The sequence below is a fragment of the Passer domesticus genome, chromosome 6 (assembly GCF_036417665.1).
Source record: "Passer domesticus isolate bPasDom1 chromosome 6, bPasDom1.hap1, whole genome shotgun sequence".
Classification (NCBI taxonomy): domain Eukaryota; kingdom Metazoa; phylum Chordata; class Aves; order Passeriformes; family Passeridae; genus Passer; species Passer domesticus.
This window is the reverse complement of record NC_087479.1, coordinates 26,031,545-26,046,583: the sequence shown is the minus strand read 5'-3', so window position 1 is coordinate 26,046,583 and position 15,039 is coordinate 26,031,545. Positions and strand designations below refer to the sequence as shown.

Genomic DNA, 15,039 nt, shown 5'->3' with positions numbered 1-15,039 from the left:
GTAATTTAAGTGGTTGCAGTTAAGGGAGGGAGAAGTGCAGGTGAGAGCTATACTTAGTTGTGAGCAACTAATATCCCTTCAGTTGGACTAGAAAAATGTTTTATTAACGACTAATTAATCACCAAAAATTGATGATATGATGACAATAATAATAATAATAATAATATGTGCCATTTACTTAAGAATTCTTGCCTTCAGGTTGTTTAATGTTTTATTGATAATAAAGGCCCTAATTTAGCCTCAGTAATATGGAAACCAAGGTATACAAATCCAGCACTGACTCAGGTATCACTGCAGTTGAGGAGAGAGTAGGGAATAAAAATCTGTAGAATGTGCAGCCTATTTCAGGAGAGAATTGCTACCTAAGTGAGACTTTGCCTTTTACAAAATAGTGATGAGCAGTTTCTAAAACAATGTCATACACTCTAGCGACATACCCTCCAACTCCAGTCGCAGCTAAATTGTGCAAGAAAGAGTTAATGAGACAAATCTCTGTTAAAAATTCTATGGGAAAAATTACTTGAAAATTAGACATACTGAGTATATGTATATTTTTGTAATTTCTTTTTTGCTAAATAAACATTTTCTAAATGAGGTAAATTGATTACAACACTCTTAGCATCCATCAGTCATTTATTTTTAGTGAGTTCAAGGATTGCACCTGAAAGATAACTTAGAGGGGAAATATAAAATCTAAATTATGTGTATATGTATTTTTTCTATTCTCTAGTGGAATCTACAAACCCCAGTTTGCTAACCACTGACAACACTCTAGAGCGCTCTTTTTTCATCCGAATGAAATCTACACTGACCAAGCGAGGAGTGCACATCAAATCATCAGGATACAAGGTAAGGGTTGCACTGTAACATGAAATATTGACATTTTTTAATTATGTTCATTCGTATTCCAGGAATACCTTAATAGACAGAGAGAGGAGCTATTTCACATTTGCATATGTCTCATTCCTTTTGTTAAAGAATCATTAATACATATTTTCAGCCTGGGGTTTGGCTTTTGTACTGCACTTCCATTAAATTGATCATTACTATGATAAATGTTGACAATAACAGCATCATAGTCTTGAAAAGAGCAACATTTCCAAAGTAAAAGTATCTTTTACCAAAGAAGGTAAGTCAGAGTAACATCACTTTTCCCACAGTGGAAAATTACTGCTCATTTTGTTAGACTGTTAGTAATTTTTGGTTTATGCTTTTCCCAGAGAGGTTGGATTTCTTCATGCAGGCAGCAGGCTATTCCATTTTGCTGCCATTCCAGCTGTAGGAAACAATGAGCCACATTGAGTACTTTTCCACCATTTTTCTTTCATTGTCTGTCTGAGGGGCATCTGCTGCTGGGGATCATATTTGCTGGATTTCAGACTCTTTTAAGATATGAATGTCTCTTGTTCCTTATCAGCAGTAATCTCATTTTTCTTCAGTCGTGTATCGCTCATAGCGCCTTTAGCTATCACTAGCTTTGCAGTATACTAAAACTAGAAGGAATAGCACATTTTTAACATTGTCAACTTGTGGAATGAAATATGTCATCCATTAAGTTTTATACAAGATAAAAGAGTGGTGCAAGAAAGTAAGTCTGAGAATGTGTGAGTATTTAAAGAAGTTGCTTGTCAATGTTCGTTTAAAAGCTTTCACAACCATTTTGTTTTAGTTTTTAGAGGAAGATTTAGAGAAACTTTAAAGTAAAGTTCCCCAACTCACTTTTCCCAAAAAATTCTCTAAGAATATAGCATTGTGGTAGCTACCTGGGAAGTAAAAATCTAGCAGAAATATCTTCTTCGCAAGCAAGTGGCTGTGAGTCCTGGTCTTGGATGGTTTCTGGGACAAGATGATTAAAGTTGGTGCTAGGAGAAGTTTTAATTGCTAGTAGAAGTTTTAAGTCCAAAGCAATGGATTCATAAGGCATCACAAGTTTTGATCTGTGTCCTGTTTAATTGTCAACAGCTGAAGGAATGCACTGAGTACTTGTTCATGCTTACAAGTCTAGGGGGATATCAAGACCAGGAAGTGTATTGACACCAAAGTGTCTTAGGAGGAAGAAGGAGAATGAATGAATGAATGAATTAATTAATTAATTGGCACATCATGGAGTCATAGAATGGTTTGTGTTGGAAGAGATCTTGCTTTTTCAGGTCATTGAAGTTAAACTAATTCTCATTATTAGGTATGGTCCACCAGGCTCAGACAAAATTAGATTGACAGAGTACTTTACTGGATATTTTTGATGCAATAGTAATGGCTAAACATAGGGAATTTTGTGGTTTGTAGTCTCACTTTTTTGCCAGATGTAGATAGGAGCAAAAGGTAGGTGTGTGAATGACTCTGTCATTCTCTCTCTTGGACTCCTGACAATCTAATTTTAGTTCAATATCAGAATAGGACATATAAGCTGTCTTCACAAGGTGGGGTTTTTACTCATTACAGTGGAATTTTTGAAATTCACAGTAGACCCTTCGCTCAAAAGACATGGTAATGTCTATCATGTAAATACAATTTAATTTCTCTTAGAATTTCTAATGCTTCATGGCAGTATTTAAAACCATAACTGGGATATCACAAGTACAGCAAAATTAGTTTTGAAAGGTCAGATATCATTTTTAGCCATTTTTCTGAACACAATTAATGGATAAAAAGAAAAAGTATGAAAGCCAACAAAACTGCCTGTAAATAAAACATTGGAGTTTTTCCAATTTTTTTCACAAGGCAAGTCAGCTTGAGTCAAAGTGCATAAACAGTGTACAAGCCCTAGGCAGGTGTAAAAATAGATGTGCAATTCTTCTGCTTTTTTATGTTTTTAAGGATTTTGTAACTGGCAGTATTTAGCTGAATTTAGCTGTGTCCAGCAATATGTATTGCACTCTTACAGTTTTTCAAAAGCTTAGTTATTGGCACTCTGTGTTCTATGGAAGGATCATTATCCATGGCCACAGCAAGCCCCAGAAAAACAGTACATTTATTTTAGAAAATTTGGATCAAGTGAACATCTTTTTAACCAAGCTTTAAGAACTTCCATGTTTAAAAATTCTTGTCAGTTGCTGTATCAGACAAGCATAATAAAACTCAACCACTGTAGTAAATGTTACTTTTAGGAATCTTAGTCATTGATTTCTAAAAGTCCAGTACTAGAACAAACTTAAGGCCAAAATTAAGAAATATTCATGAGCCTTATGGATGTACAACTACAAGAAATTATCCACAGGGAAGAATAGTTGCATAACATTAACAAAAATCGTGGGAAAAACTGTCTAAGTTCTACATCTGAGATCCCTGGAAGTACTTCAGCACTTAGGAAACCCTGTGCCAGCTGGGGTCATGGGCAGCAGACTTCCTGCAGGAAATCCTGGTGGAGCAGGCTGACTAAGGAGTCATCGTCTCCCGCCTTCAGAATGCAACAGAGCACTGAATTTCCCATCTGTAAAATGCAAGGGCTCTTGGCTAACACCTCCCTTGAGCTCCTGTAAGGGGATTCAGAGGTAACCCCCCTGAATGAGCATACAATCTTTCCTTGGGAGCAGTGTGCTAGGAGCTGTCTGTGATATGAGTCAGATTTTAGCTCTCTCAAAGGTATTCAGCTCCCATGGATTCAGACCTCCAGCAATGACAAAATTTCTTCATCTTTGTGAAGTGTTGATCCAAACTCTTGCTGAGCTCAGAACCACATCCTCATTTTGCCTTACTTTGAGGACTGCTGGTGAGTGTTTCCTGTAGACTGCAAATGATTGAGGTGGTCCACAAGGTGCTTAGTCAGTTTTCAGAATGAGCGGTCCCTGCCTCAGGAAAATCACATAAAAGTGAAAACAGTCCAAGAATGAAATTGATTTATAATTCAGGTTTATCTAGTCAAAACTAATTTTCTATCAAAAGCAATGTTGTAACAAAAAGCATACTGATAAATTTACACGTCTGTATGCCTCAAAGAAACCCTGCTCTAGACAATTCTGACACGAGATGAACCTGTTTATAGTCCCTTCCTGGACTGATATAACTAGTTCTGAATTACACGTAAAGATGGAGGTAATGGCCTTTTTCCATGAATTATATTACCTTAAAAGTGTAAGTGGAAAAGTGATTACATGATTAATCCTTCCTCTCTCTTTCCCTTTCATTGTTTCCTAGCACTCTCCTTGAATTAGAATTTCCCATTCTTAATGGTCTTAGGCTCAGAGGTTTGCAGGAAAAGAGTTTGCATACAGTACTAGAGAGTTATTAATGTTTCAGTTTAATAAATTTAAAATCTTATAATACAGTGAAATAAAATTCAGTCAGCTGATAAAACACATGGAAAAAAATAAAAATAAAAAATATTATAATTCCATTCACTGCAAAATTCAGAATGCATTACCATTGCAACTGTTGTCTGAGACACATGCTGGAGATTTTCTGTTTGTTCTCCATTGAAAATGGAACTCATCTTTTTTTAATATTTTTTTTCATCATTGAAATATGGTTATGTATTTAATTTTGATTATATCTTCTTTTTTATTTTATTTTAATTTTCCTCTCTTTGAGGGTCGCAGTTCTGTCCACTTAAAAGTTTTCCCAACTTCAATTTTTCTACTCTCTGACTTACTCAATCATATGTCAAAGCTAATTTTAATTCAAAATTATTTTTTTCAGGTCCAGTGATACACTTTCTACTCTTCTACCGTATCCTATTATTGTTTTGTCATGTTTACTTGCCCGTCAGATTGTGCTAGAATTTTCTTTGTTCAAACTTTCATGACCTGATACTGCTCTCTTGAACAAAGCTTAGCTAAGTAGTCAAAGCATCAAACAGCATCAGAGTCAGTAGTTGCCAGCTGTTTCCAGCTCATCAGCTCATCAGAGGTGCTAGTATATATCCATGCATACTCCTCTACTCTTTTGTGGAACAGCACTCTCATTATGAGCTATTACAGAAGTGGATAAGCAAACACAAGGAGCTTGCCTTGTGCTTTTACTGGCACTGTGGCAGTCTCTTTATGTGGTGTAACCAACATCTGCTGCCTCTCCATCTCCCACAAAGCTGGCTATTAAATATCTTGAAGACCCATCAGCAGAGTTAAGGACATCATAGAAAACCTTTAGGCTGTCCCTTCCCATAGACAGGCTGCATAAAAATAAGTAAATTGCTATATTTAAGAAAAAACATTTGGTTTGGTAAGTTCAGTTTAGAAATTTGGGTGGTTTGTTGCACATCTAATTTCTGTAGTTCAGTAATGGATGATGCAAGTTTGGTTAACTGTACTTCATACATCAGTTTTATGAGGTATATCAAAATATTTTAAATAATACTTAAAACTCCAGAAAAGTGTTTTCACAAACTAGTCTTGTAGTCCTCATGAATTCTTTTTATCTTTTTCTTTTTTCTTTTTTCTTCTTTGTTTTTGACAATGCTGTCTTTCTACAAACTCATTTAAAATTAAACATTCTCTGAGACTGTACTCTTAGATTTGGTAGTTAAAATCATAAAATTAGAATTCTTTGAATTACAATTTTGAAGATGGAATTCTAAAATTTTTGTTGAAATTTTATGCCTGTCATGGTTCTACTGTGAGGTTTTTTCATGCTATTCCTTCCTTTATTCACTTTTTTTTTCCTTTTAGAAGAACTTGAGGAGTTGGGCAAGATTTGCAGATCTTAGCTGACCACTTGAAGTGCAGGTTTGGCAGAATTTAGATTCATTAATCCAAGAGGGCAAGTGAGACAAAAACTGTGTTAGAAAGACGAAATTACATTGGACTCACCTTGTGATACTGTTCTGTTGCTTCAATCCAAAATTGAAATGATTGTTTCACATGCAAGTTAAAGATTCACCTGGAATTCAGAAACAAGATGTCCCTACTCCAAAATCACTTTTAAGGGCCTAATATATCATTACAAGAAACCACCTTCCACTTCATGGGGACAGGAGGATAGGATGCAGGAGGAAAGAGAAAGCAGGGAATGGTCTCATGGCTGGTACAATTTTTTGGATGCAGCCTGTGTTAGAGACAGATTTCATTCCCTCTTCCCAATGAGGAAATTCACTTATCCCACTTTACAGCTTTGCTTAATTTTTTTTTTGTCTCCCCCTTCAAATCTTTTCTGTCAAGTATTTTACTCTGTCCCAGAAAGATATCCTGACCTTTCTCTATAGGAAGAAAGAAAACTGCAGAATTTAGTACTTTATCACATGGTTACTGCCACACCTCTTTAATTGAGTGAAGAAGGAATAAGAAACCAACATCAGGAAGCATTATGTGAAGAGTTTTCTAAATGTCAGCACATGCATTCCCCAGACTTTTCAGCACTGGGAAGACTTAAAGGTAATTTGTCAGTGAGAAAGAACTGATCGAGAATTCACCCATGTAAATCGATGACCTTTTTGTCAAAAGGAAGTCTCTTAGCTAGTAAAGATGCAGCATGACTTGAAAAAGAACAAAATACTAATGGGCCAATCTCAATCTTATAAAGTATCTACTTGTGGATGTAAAGATATGGTTCAAGAAATAATGGTCTGCAACCAGATTAAGAAGACTGGGTTTCATTTTGGGGCCTTGATATAGAACTGAGAGATTCTATTAGGAGAGCTGTCTGGAAAAGCTTGGTTCACCCTCAGCATCTAAATACATTAACCAACCTTTTTGAATGTGTTCAGTAGATATGAATTCCATCTTCTCAAAAAGAAAAAATCAGGGCTGAGCATATTTTAAATGGGATTTATAGCACTGTTCTACCATCTGGAAAAATTAATATATGTTAGGCATTCATTATTGCAGTAGAACTATTGAAATTAACCAGTTAGTGTTATATGAAGGCCTTTTTAATAGCAGTCTTCTGTACAAGAAAGATTCAAGCTTTGATCATGTCTCACAATGACTGCAGCTGTAGTATTCCTGACACCTGTTATCAGGATTTGTTTGTCCTCAAACATTACCTTAAATTTTTAGATGGCCTCAGAGTTGTGGTTTGCTCCAAACTGAGTAAAAGGGAAATAAATTTTGAGTTCTGGAAGGAAAGAAAATATAAAATTGAGTAAGCACAGATTGCTTTCTGGGAAATTTTTTATTTTAATTAATTCTATTATCACAGTATAAGGGATATAAAAAGATAATACTATTACCAAATTAGCAGTAATTGCCCTTGATTTTGGTTTTTAGGCAACATAATTTTGAAGCCTCCTTTTTTAAAAGTCAGTGTGTAGCCGATATAACTGTGAGAGAAAACTGTGAGAACAAGATTTATTCTGATACAGAATAAAATATTCAAAATGGACAGAGAGCAGTTTCAAACCAAATTTGGTATTCTTTCAAGAACCAATTGTTACTGAGTCATAGAGACAGAAAATGTTTGATATACTTTCATAAGCAGCACTAATTACGCAGACTGAACTCAGAGTGCAGTGTGAGACCCATTGTGGTGTTAATAGCAAGATTCAGTGAGCAGGATGAGAGCAATGAGATCTCAGCACAGAGGGAACCAGAAAATACCTCTTATTGCACACTGGGAGAATGGTATTGTGCTCCCAGGTAGGAATGGCTACTGAAAAAAAGAGGTCTTCAGTCCACTGTTTTCTTAAGTTATCCAATGTTCTTTACCACTGTTTACTGTTAATGACTGGGAATATGCCTTTCACAGGAAGAGAGAAAAGAACAAAAAGCCAAGTTTTGCTTTAGGACAGAGAGGTGCTGCTGCTTGCATCTCTGCCCCAATTCACTGTTTTATAACTGCTGCCAGTAGATGTTTTGCCCCCCCCCCTTTTTTCATAATTTAAAGATTGTTTTAGATGTCCAAATGCAGACACTATTAACCTTTTTATCTCTACCACTTGCAGCAGTTCACAGCTTTTGTCAAAAGTATGCTCAAAAAAGACAATAGGCTCATACATTGATTTCCACCTTTTTCAAACTTTCACCTTTATGTACAGTTCTTACCTGTGCAAAGCAGTATTTTTAATTGGCTTTTTCCTGTTGCTTATAAAGTCATTTATATTAATGAATGTACTTTTGCAACACTCGTCTGGGTCTGTAAAGTGCTAACATACCAAAATATCAAGTAACTTGCCAAAGATAACAATGGCTGTTTGTGTCAGAGCCAACTGTGATTACATGCTGTACCTCATCTTCTGCCTTTCTTCCTAGTGCATGAATATTGTCAAATCATCTCTGTGTTTCAGTGCATCACACTTTATTTTCTCAGGCTGATACTTCCTTTGTTTTGATGGTTGCCCTGAATACACAAAATGAGATGCAAAGAAGAAAGTACTCAGACCAGACAGTGTGAAGTTTAGCAGAACTTCCACCAAAACAAACAACAACCAAAGTTAAAAACAAATTAATTAAAAAAAAACCACAACAACAAAAACCGAACAAAAAAAAAAAATTAAAAAAACAGAACTCCTGCTCTCAACTGGCCTGCAACTGACTGTAGAAGAGCTGCTTCAAAATTCTTTTCCTTAGAAGGAAAACAAAGCAGTGTACCAGCAGCAAAACACATTTTCCCGCCCCTTGGATTTATCCGCGGGGAGCTTCCTGGAGTTGCTGCTCCTGCCACCTTTCTGTGGGAGAAGAGCAAAGCTGGCAGCATCCACCTCCTCATCTGGCAGATGGCTTGACTCCTTGCAAGTTTTGCTGTTCTTATATCAAAATCTCCCAAATTTATATAGAGAACTTTCCTTTTCCCAATTTGATTAATATTTTTTCATAGCCACCATAGATGTTTACACCCTAAAGACTTTGCTAACTACTTTGAAGCAATAGATGTTATAAGTAAATGTAAATTGTTAGGGAACCATTATTCACTGTAGCTCTTTATGTTTGATCAAGTTGTATTAGAAAATGAAAATACCCTATTTGCTGATGCAGATTGCACCAGTTTGCATCTGCTATTCACTTTCTGCAAGAATAGGTGTTTGCATAAGGTGCAAGCCCATCATTTACTCAAAAGCCAAACTTATTCATCTATTTTGGTGTAATATGAAGCAACATTTTTCTGTACTTATTCTTTGGACAAAATGTGAGGAAAAAAGGCACGGAGCATTTCAGATATGTCCACCCCCAGTGTGCCATACACGAGGCCAATAGTTGAACAGGAGCCATCACATGAGACTTTCACTCCCTGACTTTACCTGGGGCAATGACTCCTGGATAGTGATCTGGACACTCATGTGCCAGTTTTACCATTTAGAAGAGAAAATTGATCATGAGTGTTTCAGAGCATGTTTCCCAGGGAGAGTTGCTGTAGTGTAAGTATCCTTTTTATTTACTCTTCAGAGTGCATATTCACCACTATAAAAAGAAGAAAGCCATTATTGCCTCTGTTTCTGGATGTTTAACCTGCTTCTGTTTCTTAGTGTTTGGTCATGCCTCTAGATTTGCCTGAAGAATGGTGTGTGGTTGAGCCCATCTGCTTTACCCTGTGGAGAAAGCAGAATATAGATGTTTAGTGGAAAGAGTTTCAGTTCCTCCTTTTTACAGCATCATTAGGAAGCTGTCGTTCTAATAATAATAATTCCCATTTGACATCATGGAGGTAAAAAGAAATCACTGCTGACATCAAAAATGAGGTGATATTTCAGCAGTATTATTTCACTGGAAGATAAAATGGAAGTCTTTATTACTCCCAATGCTTTTAAAGAAAGCTGAGCAAGGCTTATACTGACCCTAAAGCTTATATACCTTAATGCACCTCTAACCAGTATGAAATAAGAAATTTTAATTTTTACTGCTATATTTTTTGTCTGTTCCTCCTTAGAACCAAGAATTTTGTGCCTGCTTAAAGGAAAATTATCAGTATCTGAGAATAAGCATAGAGAGCACAATTATCTTAATTTTTTCAATTACTTAAAATTTGTAAAAAATACTGCAAACAAATGAAAACACTAAGTGTATTACAAGAAGTGGTAATTTTCTTAAAAACTTCATATTGGAGGCTCTACTGAAAATTCATATAAATTGCATAAAGAGGTCTGAGCTCTGAAGAGGTTGCCCTGAGGAGGGTTACAGGCTTTATTTCAATTTTTATGGATCAGTATTCTGTTCTCTCTGAACTTCTTGTGCTCGTTGCTGTGTGAAGAGCTTACTATTAAAAGGACATAGACGAGGTCTGTTTCATCAGTGGTAAACAAAGTTTTTCACTTTTATTTCTGATAACGCATTAGACCCTTTCATGCCCCTTTATTTTCCAGAAATGTTCAGTTATAATTCCTGTCTTTGTATGTTTTTCCATCCTAAACCAAACGATATAGCACATTAATGACTCTATCCAAAGATACATGGAAAAGAGTGTATCCTACTAATATTTGACAATATTTCTGAAGTTTGACATCATTCTTTTTCTACTGATTTGTTTGTTTGTTTGTTTGCTTGTTTTAGGGGACATTTATAGAGAAATATACACTGCCTAAAATTAAAACAAGAGGATGCAAGGCTAATGCCTTCAAAACTGACAGTATTACCCCCATCAAGAAATATGTATTCTTCCCATGGCTTCATTTTACAGAGTTGGCCACATACTTGCAAGGAGTGCAAGTCTCCTCTGTGTGGCAAAAGAAACTGCCACACAGTCAAAATGTTTCAACCTTCTCACAATCAAACTCAAGGATTTTTTGCAATTAAATATGTGGTGGGATCATCACATCATTTTGTTCCAGGCAAATATGTTGATAACATACCAGTCACAGCTCATCTGCTGTTGAGTTGCTGCTTCTCAGTTATTCTCCGAAATAGGATCTGAATCCTTAGAGGCATGAAAATATTTGATAGTGATAAGCCTTTTAAAAATCAAAATTAGTAGATACCATGTACAGTGAAGTATTTAAATCTGAAATGAACTCTGCACTACCAATGTAAATAAGCCTCATTCTGTGCACAAATAATCTGGAGATTTTCCCCAAGAAGTTGTCCTGCAAGAGCAGAATGCTCAATTTTATTTTGTGTGACGTTAATGGTCCCTTTCACTTTTGAAATATTTTGGAAGGTCTGAGTTATTAGATAAATATTTCTCTTCTTGGAAATTGTTATCTCATTAAATTTTTCATTCATTTCTCCTTGCTGAAGTACTCAGAAATAATTTCTTCCTAATAATCAGCAGCCTGCAGTTCTTGTGACCCTTTGCACTGTTGTGAAGACTATGTTAGTTAATTCAGGCCAGCACTAGATGCAGCACTGTGCTTAGGAGATAGTTAAAAGCAGAGCCCAGCTTCACTCAGCTCTCAGGGCATCTCTGGGTCCAGCCTGGATCTCCCACAGTCATATGTCCAGGGTTAGGAATGGGGCACTGGACACAGCTTTTCCTGAAGAAGCAATGAGCTGATTCTCAATACCCAAACATGCATTATGGGTTGTTTTCAGTCACTTTATAGTCATATGCATTCATAAATTTTTATATGGTTGGAAGATGCAGACTTTGATGGTACAAAGCTCACAGAAGAGCTTTAGATCACTGGAGCAACCACAGGCAAAGTTTATGTTGACAATTTATCAGCTCTTCTCCGTCAAGGAAAATTGTTTTTTAGTGCCTGCCTATTAGCAATCACATGCATATTATGAAATTGAGTTTTGGGGAGGACAGCCTGCCATCTGTCTTTTCTGTCTTTTTTGCACAATGCATCATTCTAAAGTTAAAACTTTCTGTGCTTTAAAATGATGTAAAATATGAGATGTCTATAATAAAGACACTTGGAAAGAAAAATGTACTAAGTAGAAATGTAAATCTTTATAGACTTTAGAAACAGGGAACTGCTGATGCTATACTTTATGTTTTAGCTACAAATGCCCTCCACATTTTCCACATGCCATAGTGCTGATAATTAATTAATATATATCTCAAGGAGAATGAAAATATTTCCTTCATAAACTCTTTCTGGTTCAGGGCGGTTTTTTGTGTGAGTGAAATGGAACTGCAAATGCCTGTTATGGAGAAAGAAAAAGATGTGTGCAGTTTCCTTTTTGTGTTCTGATATGCTAAGATTTTATCAATAATATTGTTTTCCTGTAAAAATATCTGCCTCAGAGAAAATCTGCTGTGTAGCTGTCAGGATTACACCTCTTAGAATATACCTGTGGTGATTCTGTTAAATTGATAAAAACAGAACACTCTGCTGTGTAGAAGGATTGCTGCAAATATTCCAAAGCCCTTTCATGTGTAGCAGCACTTGTATGGCAGTACGTTTATTGTGCTATAAATTCCATCACTGATTTTGGCCATTTCAAATTGATTCTGCAGTAACTGTAAGTAATGAACCTTACAGACAGAGCCAAGGAAAAAAAAAACCAAGCCAATAAACTTGTGCCTGTAGGAATACAAATTGTAGAGTTCATTTAGCCTCAGTTTTTATCAAATCATGCAGTGAATACCCCACAAAGCCAGAAAATGTATCCAACAAAATATACAGTGCCATAGCCCTGGCTTGCTTTAAATTTAGCTGTTAAACCAGACAGTCAATTATCCAAAGTGCATGTTTGTATGAGGTGTCCTGGGGATTTCACCTGAGATTTAAGGAAGGTGCTCCGCATAAGTAGATGAAAGTAGAGAAATTATAATAGAAGTGACTTAAACAGGAAAATAAGCCAAATCCTGAGCTATTTTACATAGTCTAAGCAATACCAGGCACCACTGAATTTCATAGGGGTATAGATGGATGTGCAGTGAGGTACTAATGACTCACCAGGTCAAAGTATACAAAAATTTTCAAAATTTACACAAGTTTCTAGATTATTTCTCTTTCTTTACTGAAAAGTTCTACCAGGCTAACAAGGTATTAGTGATTCATAGATTTTAACAGAGAATTAATGTGCTTGGTAAAAATTTCCATAGGAAAGTTTCAAAATCCATCTAAAAGATGCTGTTCTAAGGTTTTCACACTAGTTTTCTATAGGAAACCCACTGACCTTGATTTGTTAAATATTGTGTACATTTTTCACAATCTTTTAGATAATTTCAAGTCTTATTTTACAAATACAACATATATCTAGTCCCACTAAACCAGTGGGATGCACATGAGATTAAATTACAGATGAATGTGCATATATGTTCTACCCTCAGTTGTTACGTCAAGAGCTAACTTCAGATTTCAGTTCAAATGCAGAAAAGGTTAGTTTTCTTCCACAGAGCTTTCTTATCAACATTTACAGGAGAGAGAAGAAAGCTCACATTTTATTTTCTGTGCAAAAATAAATAAATGTCTGGGTTAGGTTCCTACAAGCCCTGCAGCACTTCCATGCATCACAGCTTGCACGCTCATGTATCTTACAGTCTGCATTGCATGCTGAATTCATTCTGTGTGTCTTCTTGTATGTAACTGCATATTTTTCTCAACCTTTGTGCAGTCTGTGAGAGATATTAAATCCTCATTTTGAGATCAAAATGCTTGAGTCCATTCTACTCTTATATAGGCTACAAAGATATTTGTTGTCTAAGACATAGTCCTTGCCTCTCTCTATAAAAAAGTCTATTTTGTCAATTTGTTCACTTTACAGCAGCAAGTGGCACACAGAGCAAAAAAAGACACAGAAACTGGGGCTTTCAGTTAAACACCAAGTATGTTGAAAGCCATAATAAAATAACAAAAGTAGGGAATGCTATTTTTTCCTTTCACTCTGCTGGTTTGTGTTGCAGTGAGGAACTGCAACAACAGTGTTGCAAGATTTCGGAGTGAGTCCGAAATCTTGTGAATAGCCCCTGGTAACTAAGAGCACAGAAACCTTGCTCATTATCGCTGCTCCCTCCTGAATAAACATTTCAGCCATCATAAATGAGCGTGCCATGAAGGGCAAATGAACAGCTCTCATCCCAGATGAGAAACACTTGAAGCTCAGTAACCTGTAGATTGTTCTAAGGTGCAGATCCTGTGACCATTGGATGATGGGGTAGGCATACCATTCATTTCTGTGTGACCTAAGATTCATACTCTCAAATGAGAGATTCCCAGCCTTGCAGAGGGAAGTCCTAAGTATTCAAGTTGACTTTTGGTTAGGACTGCAGTGTGTGAAAGACAAGGCTGTCCAATTTTCTTCTGGTTATTTTATTGAATTACATAAAAAAACTTAGCCAATTATAAAGAAAGGTTCAGTGTGGATTGACAGATGGCATGCAACACCCCTACTGTATTTCATTTATAAATATGATTGATGTAGAAGTAATTTATTGGTAACCTGTTTTTCAAAAAAAAACAGTGTTCTGAGTGGTGGGTTAGTAAAAGAAAATTAATCTCTGCATGTTAAACTTGCCAACTTTTGAATTAATTGCATGAGAATGACAATCAATTAATAAATGTTAAGCAAACAGCAGAAAATCAGTGAATTAAAAATTACTAAATTGATTCCAATGCAGATAAAGCAAGAGTCTTCCATAATTCTTTGGTGTAGATTCAAGAACACGAACCTTGTCTCATCAGTTTTTCCTCTCCATTTATCCATGTTTAGCATTTAAAACAATGGTGGTTTATTATGATTTTTACAAATAAATTGCTATCTATAATCTAGCTTGCTGCATTAAGTGGATTATAGAAACAAATCATAGATAGTGGTCCATTTGTAGCTGTCAAGGAGAAGGTCAGAGCTTTGCAAAGACCATTCATCTCCAAGTGGATAAAAGTTTTTTCTTCAAAGAGAAATCTTATCCTTCCTATGGATGGACTTTGTCTACTAATGGCAGTACATGTGGCTGCTCCTCTTGAAGGGCTGTCATGGTGTGCCCCAGCCTTCTCCTGCAGTCCAAGTCTCTGTAAAGCCGCTTTTGGGCTTGGGGTTTGCAGTTTCAATGCTACTTTCTTTATCAGGACCAGGACCATGTGAAGTGTATTTTAAACTGTTCAAATTAACACTGAGAACAGTCAGAGAACTACTGACATTAGATCTTGGCAGAAATACCAGAAGATTTTGCCTCCACTCTTATGATCATTCCTTTTTGTCATCTGGATGTGGAAGCATTACTATTCACCTGCAGAAGCTGTTCTGAAATTTGCAGTCGTAATTTTTATAAAATCAGCTCATATTCCCTTACTGTCTATACTGAATTTTTTTCATTTAGATTCATATAAGTGTCATTGATGTGAGGAAG

At 36.1% G+C, this 15,039-nt stretch overlaps 1 protein-coding gene across 11 annotated transcripts in view; it reads left to right on the top strand.

Annotated features, from left to right (window-relative positions):
* NPAS3 (neuronal PAS domain protein 3) overlaps positions 1-15,039 on the top strand; it is a 591,061-nt gene that overhangs the window by 535,395 nt on the left and 40,627 nt on the right. For all 11 annotated transcript variants that reach the window (XM_064423979.1, XM_064423977.1, XM_064423983.1 and 8 more), the window contains one exon: positions 731-849. In XM_064423979.1, coding sequence (XP_064280049.1) covers positions 731-849 — 119 coding nt within the window. The remainder of the gene's footprint in view (positions 1-730; positions 850-15,039) is intronic.